Source organism: Euleptes europaea, chromosome 21, assembly GCF_029931775.1.
Source record: "Euleptes europaea isolate rEulEur1 chromosome 21, rEulEur1.hap1, whole genome shotgun sequence".
Classification (NCBI taxonomy): domain Eukaryota; kingdom Metazoa; phylum Chordata; class Lepidosauria; order Squamata; family Sphaerodactylidae; genus Euleptes; species Euleptes europaea.
The window spans coordinates 6885330-6909205 of record NC_079332.1 but is presented as its reverse complement, the minus strand read 5'-3'; the positions used below and the strand labels follow the sequence as shown (position 1 = coordinate 6909205).

The window sequence follows — 23876 nt, the reverse complement described above, 5'->3', positions numbered from 1 at the left end:
AGTGAAGCTAGGCTACCGTTCCTCAAACGTCTCCCCACCCCACCCCACCCCACCGACACAAACACACACTTTGTGTTTTCCTTCTGAGTAGGATGAAACAGCAAGGGAAGGGTCTGCTTGAGAGAATGCACACTTTCCCCTTCGGTCGCGATACAATAGCACTACCTACCCACGAGAGTGGGATTCATCTCCTTGCTTGAGAAGGAAAAGGAAAAGGGAGGGAGGGGGGAAAAACCAATAATAAGCTGCTTTCCAAATCAGTGTTACAAAAGCATTTTTTCTTGTCTTAAAAAATGAAAGAAAACACTCCTTTAAATCATATTCCACCAACAGTCCAGTGGTTAGAAGTGTCAATTCTTGATCGTTTGTGGGTCGTTGTATTTTTTTCTTCCTTCTTTTTTTAGAAAAAAAAAAAAACTAAAAGCAAGTTCACCTAGTTCAGCTCCGTGTGAATAAAGAGTTGATTGTCTTGGGGGGGAAAATAGAGACATTCACATTTACATCCATTCTACCCTGATAAGAGAAATTTACCCACAGTTCACTGCACCTATCACGCATACAGTCATTGGATTGTTCCAGGCTTGCCAGGCTGTCTCGGGAGGTGCGTCTGCGGCTCTTCCCTCCCGGTGTCAGACGAAAGAAGAGAAACCTGTCACTGGAGTCCGTGAGCCTGGGGCGGCCTGCCCGGCCGGGGTGTAAACCCCTCCCGAGCTCTGTGTCGTGATGACAGTCTGGAAATAAGGCTCCGCCTCGCCCGCCACGCACTCCTCATACCTGTACGGCGCCGGGGGCTTGGTGCCTTTCTGGTGGCGTTTCCACGAGTTGTAGTAGGTGGGGTCGCTCATGTAATGGTTCACGAATGAGTGCTTTGGCAGCTCGTCTTCGTAGTCCGAATCGGTCGCCTGCCATGAAAGAGATAAAGGCCGGCTGAGCGCTTTACGATTTTTAACCATTGGTCTTAGAGAGTCACTGGAGAAGACAATCATGCTAGGAAAGGTTGAGGGCAGCAGGAGAAGAGGGAGACCCAACAAGAGATGGATGGACTCAATCAAGGAAGCCACGGCCCTCAGTTTGCAAGATCTGAGCAAGGCTGTCAAAGATAGGACGTTTTGGAGGACGTTGATTCATAGGGTCACCATGAGTCGGAAGTGACTTGATGGCACTTAACACACACATAGAGAACCAAAAGGGACCTTGGAACCCAACCCCTTGATCGTTGTAAGAATACCGAACTACAGCATCCCTTTTCTTAGAAAACCTTGAGCGCAGGACCACTGCCTCTTGAGGCAGTCCGTTCCACCGCTGAGCCGCTCTTACAGAAAGGAAGATTCTCCTGATATTTAACCAAAGCCTCCTTCCTTATCATCTGTACCCATCAGTTCCAGTCCTGCCCTGTGGAGCACAACAGACCACCCTGCTTGTCTTCTATGTCACCGGCTCATCCATCAGAGCTCCTGCCTTGAAGGAACTTCAGGAACATAAGGACAGTCTTCCACAACCACCAACCAGTCTACAAGCAAGGCATGGAGGCCAAAGCTTGGTCTCTGACGTCATCCCTCAGTAACTGGTATTTGAAGGCACACTGCTTCTGAGCATGAGTGTTTCACTTAGCCATCATTCATGGCTAATCCTCACAAATCTGTCTAATCCACTGTTTAAAGCCATCTAAGATAGTGGCCAACATGGTAGTGGAAAGTACTGTCAAGTCACAGCTGACTCATGGTGACCCTGAAGGGTTTTCAAAGCACGAGAGGAACAGAAATGGTTTGCCATTGCCGGCCTCTGCGTAGGGACCCAGGACTTCCTTGGTGGTCTCCCATCCAAGTACTAACCAGGGCCAACCTGCTTAGCTTCCGAGATCTGACGAGATTGGGCCATCCTGGGCCATCCAGGTCAAGGCAGTAGCCATCATACCCTTTATTATTTATTTAGGGAATGTATGCACACTTCTCCAGAGACCTGCTCAAGATACAAACAGTGCCACAAAACTAGAAAAACATAAGTTTGCTGTATGTGTTTTATCTTGCTCTCACCACATTATACTTCTACTCACTTAATACTGTACCTTGCATTGTTTAACATGTCATATTTAATACTTATGCCTTGTCTCAGATTTCTGAAATCCTACTTCTATTACATTGTTTATTAGATGTTTCCTCGTCCTACTGATTATGTTGACTTACTCTGTGTGATTCGCCTCACATCTCAGTGAAGGAGGAGGACTATAAATAAATAAAGCCATTCTTGAGATCGGAATGAAACAAACAAATGGGAGTGTTTCAAGATCTTCAACCCCCCCTCCCTCTTCCTTGAGCACCGCTGTATGTGCCCAGGCTGCTAGATTATTCTTTTAATTGTACAGGGCAGAGGATGAAAATCTGTACTAACACGAGCGCATTGATCACCCTGTCTTGGCTTCTCCTGTAGAAATTCACTTCGGTCTACCCCATTGACCTTGTCACACAGAGGGGCAACAACTCTTTGAGGAGAGTCAGACTTCTTCCGGCTGGCAATTTTTTGTACACACTACAACCAGAAATCTAGGTAAGGAAAAGGAGTGATAAAATTCTGCTCACCATTTTTCGTGCAGTTACAGACTACTGGTGTTACACACACATACTCTGTTATGTTATCACATGGTACATGCGTGTAAAGTGCCATCAAGTCGCAGCCGACTTATGGCGACCCCTTTTTGGAGTTTTCATGGCAAGAGACTAACAGAGGTGGTTTGCCAGTGCCTTCCTCTGCGTAGCGACCCTGGACTTCCTTGATGGTCTCCCATCCAAATACTAACCAGGGCTGACCCTGCTTAGCTTCCAAGATCTGACGAGATCGGGCTGTACCATGCTGCCTTCCCTCCTTATCACATGTTACATGGCCTAATATTCACACTCTAGCACTCTGCAGGTCCTGAAAGCATGTAGAGAGGTGTGCAATCACATCCACTGGCCCCACACCCCAACCTTTGCATGTTCAGTGGAACATGTCCATGGAGGCCTGCAGGTGTGCAACAGTATGCTCAATACACATGATGGTGGACCTAGCTTTTTCAAATAGGTCTTGATGATGCAGGAGAGTCTATATCTGCAGAGGGCTATGAGCTAGGGTTGCCAACGTCCAGGTGGTAGCTGGAGGTCTCCCACTATTACAACTGACCGAGGACCCTGGAGAGCTGCTGCCAGTCTGAGTAGGCAATACTGACCATAAGGGACCAACGTGGTCCATCATACGGCAACTTCATGTGTATTCATGTGGAGTTCTCCGGAATTACAACTGGTCTCCAGCCGACATAGATTGTTTCCCCGGGAGAAGATGGCTGCTTTGGAGGGTAGACTCCATCTACCCTCCAGGAATTTCCCAACACAGAGCTGGCAACCCTACTTCTCTTAAAACACGGCAGCAGGAAGAGTAGAGAAGATGGCCACCGGAACAACCGGCAACAGTAGGTTCAAGGGCCAATAGACTGGGTTAGGAAGGTACAACCCAGACATAAGGGTGGCCAAACATCCAAGGCCTCCCCTGCTGCACATGAACATGAAAACGCAGTTCTGGACGGGTCAGCAATCGCCCAACGCGGCCCCCGGGAGCAGCGGATGACCCAGACACTCTCAGAGCAGGTTCCTCCCACTGTCCTCCCATTATGACTCAAATCGCTTCTACGGCAGGATTATGTTTGAGAGTGGCCACATTATTTTTAATGATTCAAAACTATTGACGGAATGGAAATGCTGCAGGGCCGTTTTTCCTCTCCGCTGCGCGGCGGGCCCTTTACCGCAACGGCAGGCCAGTTGCCGAGGCAACGGCAGCAGCCCGGCGCTTGATTGGACGTGCCGTTGGATTAGAAATTGACAAGCCAAGGTGCACCGGAGCCGGCGAAGCCAGGAAAAAAAACCCACACACACACACACAGAGAAAATGCTTGACAATTTAAAGCATTTTATTGGTAAGATGAAAGAAACAAACGCTATTAGGGGACGAATTAAGGACCGGTGGGCTAGTTGGGTTTAAGGCCGGCATTAGAGGGAATTTGAAAACAGTTGTGGCTGTCGAATTTCTTTGGAAATGGCTGGGGAGAAAGGAGCAGTATGCTCTTATTTGTAACTAGCAACGGAGAGCCAAGCCGCGTATATATCCAAGTTCTTCCAAAGGACTGCAACGGAAATCGGTACAACCTCCTCGTCCACCTGAAATTCCTCCTCCCGTACCTCTTGACTCCGTCCTCCAATCCTCTGGCTCATTTCAACCTCTTCCCCTCTGGACTTGTTCCATTCCAGTAGAGAATGGCAACCGCTTTCTTTTGTTGCACAAGAACAAGGAAGAGACCGGTAACACCTAAAAAGGTAAAGGTCCCCTGTGCAAGCACCGGGTCATTCCTGACCCATGGGGTGACGTCACATCCCGATTTTTACTAGGCAGACTTTGTTTATGGGGTGGTTTGCCAGTGCCTTCTCCAGTCATCTTCCCTTTACCCCCAGCAAGCCGGGTCCTCATTTTACCGACCTCGGAAGGATGGAAGGCTGAGTCGACCTTGAGCCGGCTACCTGAAACCGACTTCCGTCGGGATCGAACTCAGGTCGTGAGCAGAGCTTGGACTGCAGTACTGCAGCTTACCACTCTGCGCCACGGGGCTCCTACACATCTACACGTACACATCTGTTAAGTCTTTAAGGTGCCACAGCCCTTCTTAGCTACTGAGGCCGAGGAAGAAAGGCAGCATGATATTGCCCGAACTCATCAGATCGGTACTCGGAAGGGAGACCGCCGAGGCAGACTCTGCAGAGGAAGGCCATGGCAAACCACCCCTGCGTCTCACCTGAGTTAAAAGTCCCTTGCTGGGGTCACCATAAGGCGGCTGCGACTCGATAGCACTTGACACACACTGAGGTCAAGTCTTTCTACTTAGCTCAGACTTAGCTCCACTTAGCTGTTTTGGGGGCCATATTTGATGGTGAGGCATCCAGCGGTTTGGGGGAATTGAGTTGAACAGCTCTCTTCTAACCCCTCTCGATCCCAATGTCGCTTGCTTTCTGTCTCTCTAGGATCTCTCTCAAGATTAGAATGAAATATTCCTTGCGTGTGTGACTTAGCCTCATTAAAAAAAATTAATCCGCGTTGGAAGGCATCCAAAATGTCCAGGCCCAGTGTATGTCTTAATGGCAGTTCCGCTTATAGATTACAGGGATCGCATCGGAAAACTCCAGCAGAACTCCTGTGACTTTGGGAAACCTGTTGCCAAACCAGCCCTTGGTGTGATAATATAAATGTGAGGGGAAGGGGCATATTTGGGGGAGAATCTATCGGCAAGTATGCTTAACCCTTCTCTGCTGAAAATGCCCACCTGGGTTTTCCTTGCAAGTCAGATGAATTTCCTTCTCAAAGCTCAGCATAGGAAAAGCCGGTTAAAAACATCTGGGCTGTGGAGAGCAGTTTTCACAGGGGAAAATCGGGCAGTGGGGGGAAAAGGTGAAGCGCTCTTCTCCCACCTGTCAATTCACAAATGGTCCATCCCTGTGTTTGCTTTACCAGGCAGATTCAGAGTTGGGCTCCCTTCCTTGCGTGTGGTTCTGATGTCAAATAAGCATGAATTTCAAAGCAGGTCCTGATGTCAAATAAGCATGAATTTCAAAGCAGGTAGAGTGAAACTAATATACCTTTGATGGAGGGGGTCGATGCTGCATGTGGATTCTCAGGGCGAACGCAAGTACAGCGACGAACAAGGCAGAGGACGGGAGTTGCTTATCTGTGCAGACGCAACAGGCCTGGAAGCCATTTTGCAACGGCGCCAACTCCCCATTCTCAACATTTCAGAAGTGATCACAGGCTCAACCAGACCGGGGGGGATCCCTGATCTATGTGCTCTTCCAAGCATAGCACTGAGCCGGAAGAGTGAGATGGGTGGCCCTCAGCATTGTGTGAACCCCATTCCTCTTAGAGATGGAGCGGCTGACAGTTTTGGGGGAAGCACAACTCATCTCCCTTGCAACTCTACAGTCGCAAAAACCAAGCCTGGAGTGGGTGGAAGGTAGGAAGGAGGAGAACCCAGCACAAAACAGGAGAAGAGAATATGTTTGCACCTATTTAAAAAAAAAATACAGCCATGCTATACTAAAACCAGGAGCCCTGTGGCGCAGAGTGGTAAGCTGCAGTACTGCAGTTCAAGCTCTGCTTGCGACCTAAGTTTGATCCCGACAGAAGTCGGTTTCAGGCAGCCGGCTCAAGGTTGACTCAGCCTTCCATCCTTCCGAGGTCGGTCAAATGAGCACCCAGCTTGCTGGGGGTAAAGGGAAGACAACTAGGGAAGGCACTGGCAAACCATCCTGTAAAACAAAGTCTGCCTAGTAAACATCGGGATGTGACATCACCCCATGGGTCAGAAATGACCTGATGTTTGCACAGGGGACCTTTACCTTTTTTTAAAATACTAAAACCACTTTCCCAGGATGATCACAAGAGCTGGCGGCCTCTCCTGCTACCTCTGCTAGGAGTGCATTGCTAATTCCCACTGAATCCTAACCAGCAGAAACAAGAATGCATCAGAAACCCAAACAGAGAATGACCGGCTATCAAAAGCCATAAAGGAACACGGGCGCTAGATTTTGCTTGCTGCCCAAATAGGACTTTGCCTATGTGCCTTTTCAATTCCCTTCCCCCCCCCCCCCCGGAAGGGCCTGGGCCACACATGCCTTGACATCAAAGGCAAGGAAAATGGAGTAACAAGTGCACGGATAGACTCTCGTAACCTCTGTCTACACGCGGAGGTGGCCTCAGGCAGGAGATGGTCATTATGCGCTATCAGAAGCCAGCGCGCAGAACTTGCTGACATGAATCACACACACGCTCACAAAAAGGAGCACGGCTAAATTCATATTTATGCCCAGCACATCCCGCTAATGGCAGGTTTAATACTTGGTTGTCACAGGGAGAGGAGCCGAGCCGCTGCGAATGTAATTCTCAAGATAACGCGAGCGTGTCACAAAGCACGGCTGGAGACGGTGCCACGAGAGATGCCGCTCTCCCTGGCGGGTTGGTCGCAGGGCGCCTTGCAAAGCGGCATGCTGCTCCAGGTAATTAAGAGGAGGTGAAAGGCAGGTAATGGAGAGAGGATCCCGGCACAAACGCCGCAGACCCCGACTCTGTCATCTTCTTCCCAGTCCCTTCTCCTGACTGTGCTTCATTCTTGGGTTCCTTTTTTTCCTTTTGCTGAAAGAGCCGCGCTTACAATATTTCAGGGTCTGCTACTTTCTTTTCCATTACCCGGTTAGGGTTTGTCAGGATGGCAGCAGTTCCAAAAACGAATGTTTCCCTTTCTGCACATCTGCGTCGCACACGTCTAAATCTTGCCTGTTATTCTGGCTTTAATATTGGCCTTGTACAGACAACCAAGAGGTCAGTCAGCAAGAGAGGTCTGTGTCAGCAATGTTGGTTCTATGACCTTAGGCAGATGATGAGAGGGAGGGCACCTTGGCCATCTTCTGGGCTCGGAGTAGGGGTGTGTGTGTGTGTGGGGGGGAGGTAGTCGTGAATGTCCTGCATCGTGCAGGGGGTTGGACTAGATGACCCTGGTGGTCCCTTCCAACCCTATGATTCTAAGATGGACAGACGCCGCCCCGTTTTCGGCACACAGAATCATTTCAGGAAAAGTCGCCAAGGCGTTTTATGCTAGAGGTTTCCCGAACAGCTACCTTTCTGAAATATTTCCACTCTTGTTTCTTCTGTTTCAACCCCTAGAGGACTTGGGCCTGGGCAGATGTTGGGAAACATCTGGGTAGCTAATAAAAAAAGCCGGGGATGACCCTCCATCGATAAAATTCTTCAGCATGCAAGCAAAAGTCTTGTGGTAATCCATACTCCTCCCAAAGGGTTTCACAACATCTGTCCAAAATTTCCCTGAGTACAAGATGGCTGTCACAAATATTTTTGTCTTACAAACTCTGCCTTGTTCAGTGTTCTCCACGTTGGTCACCTTCAGAAGTCTTATCGGGCTACAACTGCTGATCCCTGCCACAAAGTGTATGGGACAGGAAGATTATCTTTCCCCAAGGGCCGGAGCAAGCAAAACCATTCAACGTTTTCTGGAGGGCTCCTGCTTTGGAACAACGTGTCCCTGGGACCACTTCAGGTCCAGAAGGATCAGTCTAATCCTTCTGTCTCCAGGTTGATTCCCAGCCCGTAAATCCCCATTCATCTAAATGTCCTCAGACAACGCTTATCTGGTTTGCTGGGCTTTCTGCGCTTGGAGTCTAGCCAGAGGTGTCTGACATCTTAGCACTGCAAAAAGCCCGTTTAGTACACAAAGCCTCAACCCTTACGGAAGCAAATCTGGAGAACCGGCTTCGATTCCCCACTCCTCCACATGAAGCCTGCTGGGTGACCCTGGGCCAGTCACAGTTCTCTCAGAACTCAGCCCACATGGAGGCAGGCAATGGCAAACCACCTCCCAACGCCTCTTGCATTGAAAACCCTATGGGGTTGCCATAAGTCAGCTGTGGCTTGACAGTAAACACACACACACACACACAGTGTAAAACCAGTTTCTCTTTCTAAGAGCCAAATGACATGCGATGCTGGAAATCCATAACTGAACACCCCCCCCCACACACACACACATGAAGGAGCTGCAAAAAAGCACTGGCAGGGAGGGGGAAAGGGGAGGATTCAAGAGAGCCAGTGTGGTGTAGTGGTTAACAACGGTGGTTTGGAGTGGTGGAGTCTGATCTGGAGAGCCATGTTTGATTCCCCACTCCTCCACGTGAGCGGCGGCGGCTAATCTGGTGAGCTGGATTTGTTTCCCCCGCTCTTGCACACAAAGCCAGCTGGGTGGCCTTGGGCTAGTCACAGCTCTCTCAGCCCCACCGACCTCACAGGGTGTCTGTTGTGGGGAGGGGAAGGGAAGGTGACTGTAAGCCGGTTTGATTCTCCCTTAAGTGGCAGAGAAAGTCAGCATATAAAAACCAACTCTTCTTCTTCAACTGCTGCTTGCACCACCTTCCTGATTGCAAATTGGTCCGTCTTACCTGTTTAAATCCCAGTTAGAGGGGGGAAAGCCCTGTTTTGTGCTTGTCTTTTTGCCCTATTGGACTTGCAGCAGACTGCAGAGGGGTGCAGGGAGGGTCCAGTTAACACATGCCCCTCCCTCACCACCCCCACTCCCCCCCAGTGGTTGCTTTTTGCAGCTCACTTTTGTGTCTGGAGATCTAACGCCCTCTCCTCAGCATCACATGTCGTTTGCTCTTAAATTTGGGAATACTGTCCTAATTTAGGTCTGAGGGCGAGCTTGAGGATAGAACCAGTGACATCTTCTGCCTCTGAGAGCCGAGTGCGGCTATTAATAAAAGGGCTGCTCCTCTGAACGTCGCAGGCGAGAGCAGCAGAGGAACACGGTCCTCCTGGGAGCCGCAGACCCCATCTTATATTTGGGGTCAGTTCTGTGTCAAGAAGTCGCTTTTCAAATTAAATCTCTAAGCAGAGAGGGGTTGGCGGGAGCTGTCAAAGTCCTGACCCGCCAATGCTTTCTCTTTAAGAGTTTCCAGGTGGGAGCTGAGGAGGGGAGCGGAAGGAGAGTTTCCCTAATCAACATGTCTCTGACATTCACTTTGATGGATTGTATATGCCGTCTCCCCATGGCATGGCATTTCAGATCCAGAGATAAAAACCCGTGCATTGTTTGCGGAGGGGAGGGGGTCACGAGACTTGACAACGGTGAGGCTTTCAAGATAATATTGTGTTACACGGGGACACGAAAACGGATTGAAGTCAGAGGAGGGAGGCGGCGGCCGTTGAGGCCTGGCGCTCAGAGATTAAAATATTTGAAGGTGCCAAGTCAGGCCACCGTTCCATCTACCTGGAAATGGCTCTCCGGGTCTCAAGCAGGAAAAGGTCGCTTCTAATTTCAAAGAGGCGGTTATCCGTCCGCTACTAAAAAAAAAAACCTACGGAAAAATGATGCAGCCAATTATCACCCTGTCTCTAATCTGCCCTTCCTGGACACAGCGACTTGGGTTGAAGACACATGGTCACTTTAGCCTTCTTTATGCCCTGTTTCACCCAGGATTTAGCCAGGATCGAACACACGTTCGGCAAAAACGCATGCGTTTGATCCTGGCTGAAACAGGGAATAAAGGAGGCTAAAGCAACCATGTGTTTTTGCCCTGAGAGAGCAGAAGCAGACAAACTCCAGATCTTCTTGGATGACTCATCTGTTCTAGACCCTTTTCGGTCTGGTTTCAGACCAGGCTATGGGGATGGAGATGGCTCAGCATGGAAGAGTCCCCTTGAGATGGGTTCTGAGGCTGGCTTTTTCCAGCAAGAAAACAGCAGGAGAGGAAAACTTTCCCCCTCTTTCCCCCACACCATTCTCCTGTGTGATAAAGCAATCTTGGCAGCCACATTTGCAAAAGTAAAAAAAAAAAAAAGAGTTTAAAATAAACACAGAAGGAACTGTGATGTGCACTCAGGAGCAGCGTGGTGTAGTGGTTAAGAGCGGTGGTTTGGAGCAATGGACTCTAATCTGGAGAACCAGGTTTGATTCCCCCACTCCTCCACATGAGCGGCGGAGGCTAATCTGGTGAACTGGGTTGGCTTCCCCACTCCGCCAGCTGGGTGACCTTGGGCAAATCACAGCTCTCTTAGAGCTCTCTCAGCCCCACCTTCCTGACAGGGTGGGGAGGGGAAGGGAAGGTGATTGTAAGCCGGTTTGATTCTTCCTTAAATGGTAGAGAAAGTCAGTATATAAAAATGGTAGAGAAAGTCGGTATATAAAAATGGTAGAGAAAGTCGGTATATAAAAATGGTAGAGAAAGTCTTCTTCTTCACCAGTCATTGGCCTCTTGTCTAGGAGGTCCCGTGAATCACCTGGCATTCCCTCCCCATATAAATTCCTCCAACATCAGGGATCCGTAGGACGCTCACCTCTGATTCTGACGCATCCAAGGGTTTCTCACTGAGGGCAACGTTTTCCGTTAGCACTGCTCCATTATACTTGTTACAGATGTCCTCGTCAGAATAGTGTAATCCTCCAGGGCTCGGGCGGGGAGGGGACCTGGAGGCAGAGAAAAATGAAAGGAGGAATGTTGCTGCTTCTTTGCTCTATCAGACGGAATGCTTGTCCTGTAATCTTTTTTTGTGTATATAGGGAGGGGGAAAAACCCAAGTCCTCTGAGGTATTTGCTCTTCTTTTTATAAGATACTTGTACATTCCAGCTATGTGAAAGGAAGGGGAAAAAAAACCAAATTCACACTCATTTTTGCAAAAGTACATTTTCTAACCTTCATCATAGCAGGGAGAAGTTTAAATACCTCAAGACTAATAAAAAGACTAGATGCAAAGCGGCAGGTTAAAAAAAAAAGTAGTTCAAACATTTTTCTTCTTCACAGTTCACTGGGTTTTCTATATGAGCATAAAGTTGCCGTTTGAAGCACAGCCAGATGGACTGATGGTATCAGAGGCTAGCCGTGTTGGTCTGCAATAGAAGGGCTTGATTCAAGTCCAGTAGCACCTTAGAAATCAACACGATTTTCGGAGAATAAGCTTTCGAGAGCTGAAGCGCTTGACTCTTAAAAGCTTTGACTCTTAAAAGCTTATACCCTGAGGTCCCTAAGGTGCTACTGGCCTTTCATCCCGATCTGATAGAGTTTGTCTAAAGAGTTGAGTCAGGGTTACTGGTGGCTGGTCCTTGGTGGCAGTCAACTTTTTTTTTCTCCGTAGGAGACAACCGTCAGGAGAGGAGATGGTCTCCAGACAGATGGTGGATGGGGACAGGACGTGCACGCGCGCCTGTGAAGGAACAGGAGTCGGAGACAGCCAGGAATTGAGCCGCGAGCCGGCTGAAAAGTAAAAGCCAGGGTTTCTCTCTCTCAAAGGATCTGTGAGGCGGCAGGCCCACCGGCTCGCAGAAGTCCCCTCTTGGCCGACATCTGTGAGCTCCTTATCGATTTGCAGCTAAAAAGCAAACGTTACAAGAAACCCGTGAAACTTCTCGCTGCTTGGGGAAGCGGGGAAACGCAACCGAACAGAAAGTTTTTCAAAGTAGCCAGGGCTCTTGCAGCACCTGGAGTACTAAGCTATTGATTGCAGCGTAATTCGTGAGCCAGACACCACTCTCCCCCCGGTGCCAGATTCATGAAATACATAAGTGTTTTTCAAGCTTCACAGCCTTGTACTGAAGCCCCGATCTGGGTTTCCCACTTCACTGGTGGGGTGAAGGACCATTTAGGTTGGTGCGCCCATAGAGAGTTGTGACTCAGAACTGACGATTCAGAAGCCTCTGGGCTCCGGATTCCTCCCTCAGATATCCAGACCTCTAATATGGAACTATAACAGCCCAGAGCCAACCAACACAACCCTTAAGAGCCAGGCTGTTGTTCAAATCCTGTCTCCTTTTAGGCTTTGCACAGCCCCGTGGCGCAGAGTGGTAAAGCTGCAGTACTGCAGGCCAAGCTCTGCTCACGACCTGAGTTCAATCCCAACGGAAGTTGGTTTCAGGTAGCCGGCTCAGGGTTGACTCAGCCTTCCATCCTTTTGAGGTCGGTGAAATGAGGACCCAGCTTACTGGGGGGTAAAGGGGAGATGACTGGGGAAGGCAGTGGCAAACCACCCCGCAAACAAAGTCTGCCTAGAAAACGTCGGGATGCGACGTCACCCCATGGGTCAGGAATGACCCGGTGCTTGCACAGGGGGACCTATACCTTTACCTTTGCAGACTGATCACCACTACTGGTACATTAGAAGTTAGTTCTGTCCCAAGCCATTGTGGTGTAATGGTTAGACCAGAGGTGTCAAGCGTAAGGCCCTGGGGCTGGATCCGGCCCCTTGAGAGCTCTTATCCGGCCCACGAGCCAGCCGAGGCAGCCACACACACACACACTCGATGTGGGCTGGCAAGGCATGGCCCGGCCCGACCAAGTGACATTTATGTCATAACCGGCCCTCGTAGCAATTGAGTTCGACACCCCTGGGTTAGACCGTCAGACTAAGTTCTGGGATACCCGGGTTTGAATACCCGCTCTGCCATGGAAGATCGCTGGGGCCAGTCACACACTCAGTGCTGTTGGGACATTCTCTGTGCCCAGAAGCTCAAGATGGAACGTCTTTTGGGTGACTTATATGTAACTGTACTACTAACTGTACTACTGCAGACCAACAACCTTTTGGGTGACTTATATGTTCTATTTATTTGGGGTGGTGGGGATTGCATTATGAGGTGCTATGCACTTCTGAGATGTATAGAGGTATAAGGTGTTTTAATCTGAAAAGAAGGAGAGTTGGTTTTTATATGCTGACTTTCTCTACCACTTAAGGGAGACTCAAACCGGTTCACAATCGCCTTCCCTTCCCCTCCCCACAACAGACACCCTGTGAGGTAGGTGGGGCTGAAAGAGCTGTGACTAGCCCAAGGTCACCCAGCTGGCTTCATGTGGAGGAGTGGGGAAACCAACCCGGTCCACCAGATTCGCCTCCGCAGCTCATGTGGAGGAGTGGGGAATCAAACCCGGTTCTCAAGATCAGAATCCACAGCTCCAAACCACCGCTCTTAACCACTACACCACGCCGGCTCTCCCAAATATCCATTTATATTTTTTTTATTTCTTGAAAAATCCTGCCTTTCCTCCAAGGGGCTCAAGGTGGTAGACCCAGCCACCCCACTCTTGCTTTGGTCCTTGTAACACCTCCCTAAAACAGGTTCAAGATTAGAGCGTGAGTGTCACAAACGTGGGTGTCCCAGCGCAAAGATTCTCTGTTGTTTCTTCTGGCTTGTTGCATTTTGCTCTGCAAAATTAATAACCCTTTTTGTGAACTGCTCCTAGGCTTGGATGGGTTAGAAATTGGAACAAACAAGCACATCAAAACACACTAGCTGATGCCAAGATTCCCACCGGGGCTTTCCGCAGATTCTCGGAGTGCCAATGTTGTGTTTGGCTAGTTCCTACGTGCCGGAGGCCACCTCTCCCCACGTGGTGCTGGGCCGGCGCCTTCTTACCTCGTCCCATTCTTCTTGGAGAAAGTGTTTTTGACGTTGAGGTGTCGGCTGTTGAGCTCCAGGGCCGTGAAGCCCCCGTTATCCAGGGTGACAGATTCCTCCGCGTTGGAGATGTTTTTTCCTGGGGACAAACCGCGACAGAATGAGCGCAGGCAAAAGCCCTGCCCTGGCTCTGCGTGGAGACAGAGAGAGAACCGCCATGTTCAGATAATTGTCCTCCTTTTTATAACGAGATGCATCTTATCCCAGCAACACAGCATGTCGCGGGAACATCGCGGCGCAACCAAAACAACAATTTTTATCAGCATTTAACAACAAATAGCCACAGATATTATCTCCCTCCCCCATCCTTTTTTGGTGTTTGGGAAGGAGGGAAGCAAGCTTGCCGGTCACATATGGATTTCTTTATCATGCTGAGGAGTCTAACATTTAAAGGAAATGGGATTAAGTCTTCTGACGTTCATCCCCCCCCCCCGCCACTCCCCACCCCGGATTAGCAGCTTGGTCACCTGAACGCCCTGAGAACACGAGGGAAGCTTTCAGATCGCAGTCCCACGTTTATTCGTGTTTTCTTGCAAGTAAAGCTGCATTGATTTCAGGAGGATTTGTTCCCAAGTGAGGAGGTTTAGAATTACAGCTGGGAGGCCCAGCCCTAAGAAAAAAAACTCCCCCAGGTTCAGTGGGGGGGGCGTCCCTAGTTAAAGCGGGAATAGGACGGTACCCTAAGGCAGCAGTTCCCAGCCTTTTCAGTATGGTGACCCACAAGTCCAAAATTACTTGGTTGAGTGACCCATCCAGGGCTGGCCCAAGGTTTTTTGGTGCCCTGGGCAAACTATGACCTTGGCACCCATTTAGTTCGGCATTCTGTTTTCTGTGGTGGCCAACCAGATATTTTGGAGAAGCCAAGAAACATCGTGCAAAGGGAGCAGCTGCCCCAACTGTGAATCCCAAGCAAGAGGCATTCTGACATGAGGCCAAACGCAGTGAGTTAGACATAGTTCTGCTTCTGCTGCACAGAATTAATGCAGGGCGGAGGGCAGAAAATTGAATCCCTGTGCCAAGGGAGAGATCGGGCTGCAAGATATGGGGAAGAAAGTGGCTGTTTCAGCACTCTGAAGGAAGGATGCCAGCGGCTAGATAAAGAGTCTGGGGAAAAGCAGGGTATGCATCCTGGACCTGTCATGTGGAAGGCGGGCATCCGAAATCCACAGCAAAACACACTTATTCTAGCATGTCACGGTTAAAGATGAAGACAAGGAAACGGTGTGCCAAGCTCACGCGACAGATCTTGTACCCAGTATGCAATTTGCTCAGGCACGTAAGAGTCAGACCCCACACGGGGGACCCACTACTGGCAGTGCAATCCTAAACATGCTAAACCCCATCTGGGGGACCCGCGGTGCAATCCTAAGCAGCGTTACACCCTTCTAACCTCACTGACTTCAACAAGCTTAGAAGGATGCAACTCTGCTATGCCTACTGAAGTCAGAGGGGCTAGAAAGGTATGACTCTGCTTCGGATTTCACTGTGGGTCCCCATGATGAAATTTAGTCTCGAAGAGTGGGGAGGGGGCAACACGAATAGGAGCTGTGGCATTAAAAAAGGTAAAGGTCCCCTGTGCAAGCACCGGGTCATTCCATGGGGTGACGTCACATCCCGACGTTTCCTAGGCAGACTTTGTTTTTATGGGGTGGTTTGCCACTGCCTTCCCCAGTCGTCTTCCCTTTACCCCCAGCAAGCTGGGTACTCATTTGACCGACCTCAGAAGGATGGAAGGCGGAGTCAACCTTGAGCCGGCTACCTGAAACCAACTTCCGTCGGGATCAAACTCAGGTCGTGAGCAAAGCTTCGACTGCAGTACAGCAGCTTACCACACTGCGCCACGGGGCTCTTGCTGTGGCATTAGGAGAGGTTATTTTTTAAACTCCTCATCCCATGCCGTTCCTATCCACATAAAACTGGCGTCTTTACTCTCCTAATAGGGAGAAAAAGACAGGTGCCCACATTTTCCCCTTCTTGTCTTTTCCCCTTCCGGGACAAAAGCAGCCTGGAAGGAGCTCAGTTTCTACTGCAACAACCTTAGCTTTAAGACTTCTCATGTGACATTTTCGGTGGAAAAAGCCCCCCAAACAGCCCACCAACCCTTGGTCTGCTCTAAATCTCCTCTGCTTTGGGCAGGTCTTTCATCCCCAGCTTCAATGGCAATGCTGCATTAAGGCCTGGCCTGAACGGCGCTTGGTGCAGGTCATACCTGCCCTTTCATGCCTGTTCCCCAGACACACAGCGCAAGGGGGGGGGAAGGAGAGATTTGTCTACACGCTGTGTGCAGGGCCCTGTAATAGCATTAGCTCGGTAAAATGCCACGGCATTCATACATTGCAAATCCCACAGGAGTGAAAACCTGATTTGCTAACCTCTTGTTAGAAGTGGATTTATACTGGTGGGGGGGTGGGGAGGAATATCCTTTCTTTGAGGGCTGAACTGCCAAGTCTTCCAACGCCAGGAGGCTTTTCTTGGTAGCTCCCCCCCTTCTCATATTAACAACACAGCATCACAGAGGCACGTAAGCAGTGCCGGCCGCGCTTGCAAACTATTGATTTTGAGAACTCCCCGGCTATCGGCATCAAAGAGTTAATGCATCTGTCACAGGTACAGGCAGGTTTATCGAAGCAGCTTACACGGTGGCAGCACTTGAAAGGACTTGGGTGTCTCGGGAGGAAGGGGCACAAAATGGATTCGAAAAGCCCCCGCAGCAAAGTTCAGGGTCTAAAGCAATGAATATTTTAGCACAGTGGTTCCCAAACTTTTCGGGCCACTGCCCCCTTGGTTCCACAAACTCAAACCCAGCGCCCCCTACCCTATCCTATAAAAAGCATTGTTCAAAACAGGGGATTGCTTGACTCACTAAAGAAGATAAATAACAATAAAATTTCAAAACAGCAGCAATTAATTGCACATCTATTCAAAATCAAATTAAAACTTTTCGGTTGAAATGTATTCAACAAAACTGACGAAGTTGACCCAGTTGGTACCAGCTCTTCAAAGTCTGGGAAAAAATTCTGATAGTTTCCACCAAATTTGCCAGCATGCTGCCATAGCTTGATCTATTGTAAATTAGTGAACAACACAGCTAAAGGGGCCCACCTCTAGTGCCCCCCCTGCTGACCCCTCGCCTCTTAGTGCCCCCTTGGCAATCCCACCGCCCCCCAGGGGGTGGTACTGCCCACTTTGGGAACCACTGGTCTAAAGCAATGAATATTTTAACACATCCTGCAAGAGACCAACAGTCCAAGTTTCAGAGCAGGGAGGCCCTGGAGGCTTCTGTAGGCACTCCCAAAGAGGGCCTTTGAAAAGTCCAAATGGGAACGTTGCTCTGCAGCGGGTGGGCGCTGCAGAACCACACGAGTTTAGACTATGACCCTAAACAGCGCTACAACCCAGTGACTACAACGGACTTAGAAGGGTGCAACTCGAAGGGTGCAACCCTAAACAGACACCTAGCAGGCAAAAGGGTATTTTCTTTCATGGAACCGCCCAGGATTTCACCTTGAAAGGGCCATGCAGAATAGCAAACAGACGTGTGGCGAGGCAACCGTGCGCAAGCTCTGCTCCATCAACCGAGGGCCGTGGGAGATAAAGCGAATGCTGGTTTGGACACATCACGGCTCGCTACAACTTTTTGTGAGCGTAAGCGACCGTCGGGCCTGGGCTCTGCAAAGCCGAGGCCAACTGACGGAGCTGTGCAAATGAAATATTCAGAAGAAGAAAAGGGAGAATCCAGGAGGCTGTCATCGCTGGCTCTCCAGACAAGAGGTCCAAGCGCACCGAATAAACTCACCCGTGTTGCAGTTTTTATACTTCTTGGTCTGGCTGTGCAGGATGAGTGTGAACACCATGAGCAGGAGGAGGATCAGGATGCAAAGGGCCATGACGATCAGGAACCACCACTCTTCATAGAAAGGAGAGTCCAGCTGAGCTGCGAGAAGGGGACCAACAAGATATTTAGGGTTCAAGTAAAGCCAGCGTGGTGTAGTGGTTAAGAGGGGTGGGTTGGAGCTGTGGAGTCTGATCTGGAGAACTGGATTTGATTACCCACTCCTCCACATGAGCGGCGGAGGTTAATCTGGTGAGCTGGATTTGTTTCCCCACTCCTACACACGAAGCCAGCTGGGTGACCTTGGGCTAGTCACAGCTCTCTCAGCCTCACCCACCTCACAGGGTGTCTGTTGTGGGGAGGAGAAGGGAAGGTGATTGTAAACCGGTTTGAGTCTCCCTTAAGTGGTAGAGAAAGTCGGCATATAAAAAACCAACTCTTCTTCTTCTCCCTCCCACACCACTACTAGCACAGAGAAGAAGAGTTGGTTTTTATATGCCGATTTTCTCTACCTTTTAAGGTGAATCAAACTGGCTTACGAAATCTCCTTCCCTTCCCCCCTCCCACAATGGACACCTTGTTAGGTGGGGCTGAGAGAGTTCAGAGAGAGCTGTGACTTGCCCAAGGTCACCAAGCTGACTTCATGTGTAGGAGTAGGGAAACCAACCCGATTCTCCAGATTAGAGTCTGCCACTCATGTGGAGGAGTGGGGAATCAAACCCGGTTGTCAGGATTAGAGTCCGCCGCTCTCAACCACTACACCACGCCAGCACACATGCGTCATTCACGCCTCCCATCTCTGCTGCAAGGCATAAAGCCAGAAGCTGTCTGAGAAGGTTCCCGACAGCCTGCTGCAGTTCCAACTGGAACCAAAGAATCGTCAAAACCACTGCAGCAAAGCTGAGCATTTAAAGCCACCAATCTCCCCGAGAGTCGGCTTAATGAACTACCAACCTACCGACGGTGGTCATCCTGCAGGTCTTGGAACCCTGTTCCCTGCTGCTTCCAACAGAAAATGGCCAATTTGATGCAAGCATTAGACTGTCAGAAAGAAGCGGTTGAAATAGCTGCGCTCAGGCCAAGAACTAATAAATGAGCAGCTTATTTACAAGGAACTGCAGGTACCCCTGTGAGGCTACAAATGTCAGCTCAGGACTGATGCCCCTTTGGTTGAAACCACAGGAAGGAAGGAAGACCCCGGCTCTCTCTGAAATTTGAGCAGCCCTCCAATTTTGAGGGGCCGGCTAGGCCGGGGCAGAGCAGGAACCCGAAGATAACTGTGGTGCTGATGGCGTTTTGTTTCCACTTCCTACAGCGTCCCTGCTAAATTGTGCGTCTTGCACCAGGAGCAAGGAAAGGAAAATTGAAATAGCAGAGCGCTGCCGGGGCCCGCGGAATGCTTCGACGTCCCCCTCAGGTGACGAGCTTTTGAACCATGAAGATTTTTGCGAAATGATTTTTTTCCGCCACCACCCCCCTTTTGCTGAGGCAGCAAAAACAATCTGAGAAATGCATCCCTGAAGCGACTCGAAGGAGCCCTGTAAGGCGAGATTCGAGCAGTGCGTTTGACGAGGAAACAGAGTTCTTGCGTCAGCAACGGGCCGCTGAGGGCTGGTTTCTCTGGTGATCTGTACAGACCCCCCCAACAGAGACATGGCCTTCTTGATTCTGGATTGGCGGCCAACCATCTTTGGTTGGCTGGGCCAGCTGTGAGGACAGCTCAACTCATAGTCCTCCTTTCCTGATAACTACTGTAATACTGTCTCCACGGAGCACGTCCTGCAGAATAACAACTGCTGCAGATGGTTGGAAGGGACCACCTAGCAGGAACACGTTTCTCTTATTTTGCCCTGAATGCCTTAAAGCAGGGATGGGGAACGTCAGGTCCAGGGGCCATATAAGGTCCGTGAAATTATTTGGTCTGGCCCTTCATGGGTCCTAGCAGATCTCTAGCTCAGAAGGATGCTGCCCTGCCTGAATCTCTAGGCCCAGCTGGGGACGGCAAAGCTCAAAAACAAGTCACTCTATGTAGCAGACACTCGGAGCCATCTCCAGTCATGCCTCTTGGCTAAATGTTTGACCAAATGTAGCAGGCTAATTTTTAAGTCGATAATTTTGTATGGCCAGCGAATGATGTTAGAAATATCCAAATGGCCCTTGGCAGAAAAAAAGGTTCCCCACCCCTGCCTTAAAGGATCTGGAACCAGCCTAGCTTAAGGAACACCTCTTCTGATACCCCCAAGGAGCTCCTGATGGACAGGAGAAGAGAAAGGGACAGCAAGGAATGCCTTCTTCCCCCCCACGGAGAGTTTGGTTGCTTGGCAGAGAGAAATGCCGAACTCAGGATGCCAGGATGCTACCCAGGGAGAAGGGAGCCGCCCAGAGGCAGGACATGGGCCTAGAACAACACAGGTAAAATCCACCAGTGGGGCAGACTGGCAATCTTGCTTGCAAGGGAAACTTGTGGCAGGCTGATGCCTTGGAGGGCTGCTGGCGGCCGGGACCGGCTGCGCCAAGCAGCCCTTGTGGCAATGGCATGCCCTACACCCAAGGTCATATTTGCCATGTTTCAGGTCCACGCTTAGCCGACCCCGTCAGCCCTGTGGGGGCCGCTCGGCTCAGCTTGAAGCTCCCCCAATCCGCTCCCACCAACCTGATACGGCCGCCGAGGGGGCACTGGGCTCTCCGTAGCCGAACTCGTTCACGGCTACCACCCGGAACTCGTAGCTGACCCCCTGCTTCAGCTTGTCCCTGCCGACGGAGTAGGAGGTGGCGCTGCGGGGGATGTCCTTCGTGAACAGGTCCCACAGCCCTTCGTCTGGGGAAGCAGCGAGAAAAGGAGTCTCGGTTAGCTTGGCTCCCACCGACCCTTTCCCGGAAACCAGAGTGCGTCTGCCCAGCCGCCCGGTAGACAGCCTCAGTCCTGTTAATGACTACTGATTTCAGTGCATGCAACCAGTAAATCTCTACTTTTGTGCCGGAATGTGTTCGGCTTTGGTTCCTCTAGTCCCCGGCAGGACGGCCTACCAAAGTTTCATGGTCTGAAAGCCTCGGCATCCTGGAACTGAACTCTTTCCTGATCGGTAGGGTTGCCAATCTCAAGGTGGTCGCTGGAGATCTCCCGCCATTACCACTGATCTCCAGCCGATAGAAATCAGTTCCCCTGCAGAAAACGGCCACTTTGGCAACTGGACTCTATGGCATTGAAGTCCCTCCCCTCCCCAAAACCCGCCCTCTTCAGGCTCCGCCCCAAAAATCTCCAGGTATTTCTCAACCCAGAGCTGGCAACCCTACTGCTTGGGTCAGTGGTAACAGAGGAAGGAACCCCTGTTCCCTGCATGAGAAGCCGGGTTGGTAGTTCGGAACGGGAACACCAACCATTCCTCATCGGAGAATTCTCAGAGACTCTCTTTCCTTTGGCTCAAAACCCCGAGTACCTTCCCCCCTCCCCGAATCTTGGGCTGGGCCTCTCACTTCTGCAGCGAGCTCGTGTGCTTCTCAATGACCTTTGCAGCCCCTTTGGTCCCCATCCTTTCGTTTTGATGCCAGTAAATTTTAGTGGGGCGATTTATTCAGCGCCGCAAGCCTTGCATCGATTGCACAAGCTGACAATTCCCCCATCGCCCATTTGCTGATCAAGGCAATCGGCAGTTCCTCTCGCGGACCGAGTGTGCCGCCTAGAAACTTTATTGCTTTAGCCGGGTTACAGGAATACAGAGGAACAATAAAAGGGGCAATTTCTCGGTTTTGTTTAAAAATCCAGACCAGCACATTAGGTGTTAGCATAGATCAGACTACAATAGAACACCACAGTTTATGTATCTGGATATATGTTTATAATGAATACAAAACCTGCAATAAAACGTTGAGTTTTGTTTATTTCTTTACCCCATTTTTTTTTTTTTACAGTGTAATAAAGGAGCCTTGAGTTTTATTTACTTGAAAGAGACAGAGGGGCTGTACGGAGGGAGCTGGGAGTACATGACGAGCAAATAAAAGCTTCGTTGTTTTTCTGCACAGCTTCCTTGTGATAGAGGTGACCTCCTGATTTTAGTTAATATGGAGGAGAATTCCAATTTGAAGCTTGCCCCTTGCAGCAGCTTCCTGGCTAAGCACTACTAAGGCCCTCCTCAAAGAGAAAATATCATCATCAGAAGAAGAAGAAAAAGAAGAAGAAGAGTTGGTTTTTATATGATGACCTTCTCAACCACTTAAGGAAGAATCAAACCAGCTTACAATCACCTTCCCTTCCCTTCCCCTGTGAGGTGGGGCTGAGAGAGTGTGACTAGCCCAAGGTCACCCAGCTGGCTTCACACGTAGGATTGGGGAAACGAATCCACCAGATTAGCCTCCGCTGCTTCTGTGGAGGAGCGGGGAATCAAACCCGGTTCTCCAGCTCAGAGTCCACCGCCCCGAAAAACCGCTCTTAACCACGACACCGCGCATGTGAATCACCACGCATGTGAACCCCCAGCTCTGCAAAAGTGGGGTTTTCAATCATTGATACCAGATATTTATTTTATTTATTTATAGTTCACATTTCTATCCCGCCCTCCCCAGCCAAAGCCGGGCTCACTGGACTCCCACCTGCCCCACGGTGGAGAAGTCCCCCCTCGACTGGGCACCATTGGCAGCTGTACTTGCCTGGTACATTCACGACCCAAAGGGCCTGTTCTTTATAAACCTCTCTCTCTCTCCCTTCCTGGGGGGGGGGGAAGCCCTCTGCCTTTTGGATGAGTACAGTGGACTCCTGCTGAAGTTTTCCCTCCTTGATGTTTCAGGCTTTGCCTTCAACCAGTCGGAGCAGGAGGCAAGCATGCACAAGAGCCCGCCTTCACCCCCGCGGTGGGTGGCTTTTGATCCACCGCACGTTTTTCCCCCCTCCTTTGTTCCAGACCTTAATTCGAACCAGGACTGAGGTCTGGAGCCTGCTGTCGAGGCTAAGGGTTTTGTCAGAGATCGTAGGAAGCAATAAGGAAGAAGAGAAAGATCCCTGTAAAAGGTTAAAGGTCCCCTGTGCAAGCACCGGGTCATTCCTGACCTATGGGGTGACATCACATCCCGACGTTTACTAGGCAGACTTTGTTTGCCAGAACCTTCCCCAGTCATCCTCCCTTTACCCCCAACAAGCTGGGTACTCATCCCTGAGCTAGGGTGAAATCAGGGGAGGATCCAAGGCAGAATCTGGATATATCACTGGTGTCACTGGGGCAGAATTAGGGCTTGAGCCTGGCAAAATCTGGATTTGACCATAGGCTACAGTTGGGAACCTTGTTTTTGAATGGACCACAATATCTTGCCCTGCTATTCTGGGTTCTGGCAGGGAGCTTTCAAAACGGGGGAGGCTATTTAAAAATTGCACCATCACCCCTGACGATCCAAAGTGGTACAGCCGTCTCTGCCACCTTTAGACGCTGCCGGCTCATTCTGCTTCCTGTGGCCTGAGAAACTTTTGATGCGAGGTGACAGCCCTTCAAGTACTTGAAGATGGTTATCATATCCCCTCTCCGTCTTCTCCTCTTCAGGCTAAACATACTTCAGGCTAAATGAACTGGTTATTAATGAAGGAAGAGGCAAAGTTTGCAATGTGAAACTGCACCCCACCCCACCCCTGCCGCAACAGAGGCATAGTGACTCCCCATCAATTCTTAGTTAATGTACTGTGAGCTACATCCCAGCTGGCTGGGGGTTAGGAGAGGATTGCTCTCCATTGCTTTCCCCCCACCTCTTCAGAAACACCTGTCCCTTCCCTTCCTATCACCTTGATTGGGCCTGTGGTTTTGGAAAAAGAGTGGAAAATATCGACCCTAAAAGGGAAAACCACTTCCTTGAAAGGAAAGAAGAAGACAACAGCCTGGGGAGCATCTTGTTATTGTGAATGGCTCGCTGCTTCCTAACCCATCCTTGCCTTCCTGTTGACAGGAGGAGTGCTACATCTTTGTCTAGCCACTCTGAGCCTTCCTTCCAGATTCTGGATTGCGAGCCTGCATCGCCTTGGAAGGCAATAACTGGTCCTACCAGACGCC

The 23876-nt window shown here is 50.1% G+C and overlaps 1 protein-coding gene across 1 annotated transcript in view; it reads right to left on the bottom strand.

The window, feature by feature from the left end:
- Window positions 1-629: 629 nt before the first annotated feature.
- SDK1 (sidekick cell adhesion molecule 1) overlaps window positions 630-23876 on the bottom strand; it is a 474538-nt gene continuing 451291 nt past the window's right edge. The window contains exons 41-45 of the mRNA XM_056866585.1: window positions 20504-20668; window positions 17815-17952; window positions 13977-14097; window positions 10909-11038; window positions 630-902 (exon numbers count right to left, since the gene is read on the bottom strand). Of these exons, the coding sequence (XP_056722563.1) occupies window positions 630-902; window positions 10909-11038; window positions 13977-14097; window positions 17815-17952; window positions 20504-20668 (827 nt within the window). The remainder of the gene's footprint in view (window positions 903-10908; window positions 11039-13976; window positions 14098-17814; window positions 17953-20503; window positions 20669-23876) is intronic.